Below are 1717 nucleotides of genomic sequence, written 5' to 3' on the forward strand. Positions count from 1 at the left end.
AGCAACCCCGCCCTCTCCACTGAGTCAGCTGGTTACTTTTTTTCACTTCCTTTTTGTGCGTATTTTTTCTTTATTTGGTTGGCCCCTTGCATTGTTGTTGTTGCCCTCTGTAAGTGCAATGCATTAGGCTGGTTCGCAATTTGCAACATAAAAAGAGCAGATGACATCTTAAGGTATTATTTTCGGGAATATTGAATTTTCGCTGTGTTGAAATGAGCACTATAATGTAAAGGTACTATCAGCTGTTGTTGTTAAATTTAGTTGCAGATACAAATTTCTATGCTTCATACAAATTCTAACTATGTATATACATCATATTTAGATTTTTTTCCGCTGTTTTACAAAATTAGTACATTTTCTAATAAGTTTTGTTATATAATTTGTTTATATCTATTTTCTTATATATATTTAACGCATCGCGCTTCTGTTGCCTACGCTCCGAATTAAAAATTATTCTGTTTTTGCTCCTTTGAATTAGAATGGTTTTGCTGTTCCTATTGGGGTCTTTTGGTTATCGTTATTGCTTCCGCTGTGTTTGTTTTGGCTATAGTTCTGGCCGGTGGTTTGAGCGCATGGGCGACCTGTACGGCCTGTGGTGTATGCACAATATTGCCCTTCATGGGAGCGCCGCTTATAGACAAGCTATTCCCACCAGCAGTTTCCTAAAATTATAATAAAGAACACCTGAACATACATATGTATGTATGTATGTATACGTTTTCAAATTGTTTACCGTCAATTCTGTACAATCCTCGGCACCATTTGCTGGACGCTCGGCTGTAGGCGTCTTGTGTTGCACAATGCGCATACCACCTGCCTTAACTGTAAAAAAAAATATAGATATTTCATCATCATTGTAATAATATCGTGCCTGACCCCCAAAAAGATGTTAGCGACATTTTTTTCAAAATTTTCTTTTTGATGCAGAAATGCTCTAGGAAAATTTCTGCAAAACCGCTTATCTTAAGGCACTCAAACTTTACAGGAGAGCAAAAAAACGGTTTCTCTTTCAAGGCATTGCCTTGAGAGGCGGTATTTTCTCTAGCTATTATTTTACAAATTTTTTATTTTTTTTCACGATTTTTATGCATAAATCTCCATATCTGGAGTTCAGGGTAACCAAATCTCATTTTTTGCCATAACGGCGATTTAGGCGGTTTTGCAACTGCGGGCGATGGGCGGCTATATGTACAAATGAATATAAATAGTTTTAAGCGTCATAAAGTCCACATACCTGCTGGTGGGTGTGCAGCCACAAGATCTGCTTGTTCGTCTGCCATATTTCACTTTAAAACTACTTGACGTCCTCGTATTGTTTGTTGGTCCAAGTCGGAATAATTTTATGTGAAAAATAATAATTAGCACTTTTGGGATAACATTTAATTTACACTTATTTACATTTTGTAAATTGATCACCTCTGTTTTGTACCTTACTTCACTCATGCTTTATTTATTGTATGTATATAGGTATTTTTACAACTTTGAAACCGCTTTATCGCTTTTGTTTCGGATCGCAGTGTACTAGGGGTATTCTCGAAGTCTTGCAAGTTGTACGGATTTTTTAAAAAATAAGTTACTCGTAACGGTTATACCATTCATTCAGTATATCACTAGGATTATTGCCTCGGTTCTGCAGTCGGTTTTTTTAATAATTTTACGGGAGTTTTCGAATACCGAGTAACGCGGAATTTTTGCAATCGAATCACTAGGTTCTACC

The 1717-nt window shown here is 36.4% G+C and overlaps 1 protein-coding gene across 1 annotated transcript; it reads right to left on the reverse strand.

The window, feature by feature from the left end:
- Positions 1-494: 494 nt before the first annotated feature.
- On the reverse strand, positions 495-1280 carry LOC108382015 (death-associated protein 1-like). Its single transcript, XM_017638414.1, has 3 exons — positions 1235-1280; positions 734-822; positions 495-662 (listed from the first exon to the last, which is right to left on the reverse strand). The coding sequence occupies exons 1-3, from the start codon at positions 1278-1280 to the stop codon at positions 495-497; spliced, it is 303 nt and encodes a 100-aa protein (XP_017493903.1).
- Between the last annotated feature and the right edge of the window lie 437 nt (positions 1281-1717).

The sequence above is a fragment of the Rhagoletis zephyria genome, unplaced genomic scaffold (assembly GCF_001687245.7).
Source record: "Rhagoletis zephyria isolate East Lansing unplaced genomic scaffold, Rhagoletis_zephyria_1.1 Rzeph_scaffold_24824, whole genome shotgun sequence".
NCBI lineage: Eukaryota > Metazoa > Arthropoda > Insecta > Diptera > Tephritidae > Rhagoletis > Rhagoletis zephyria.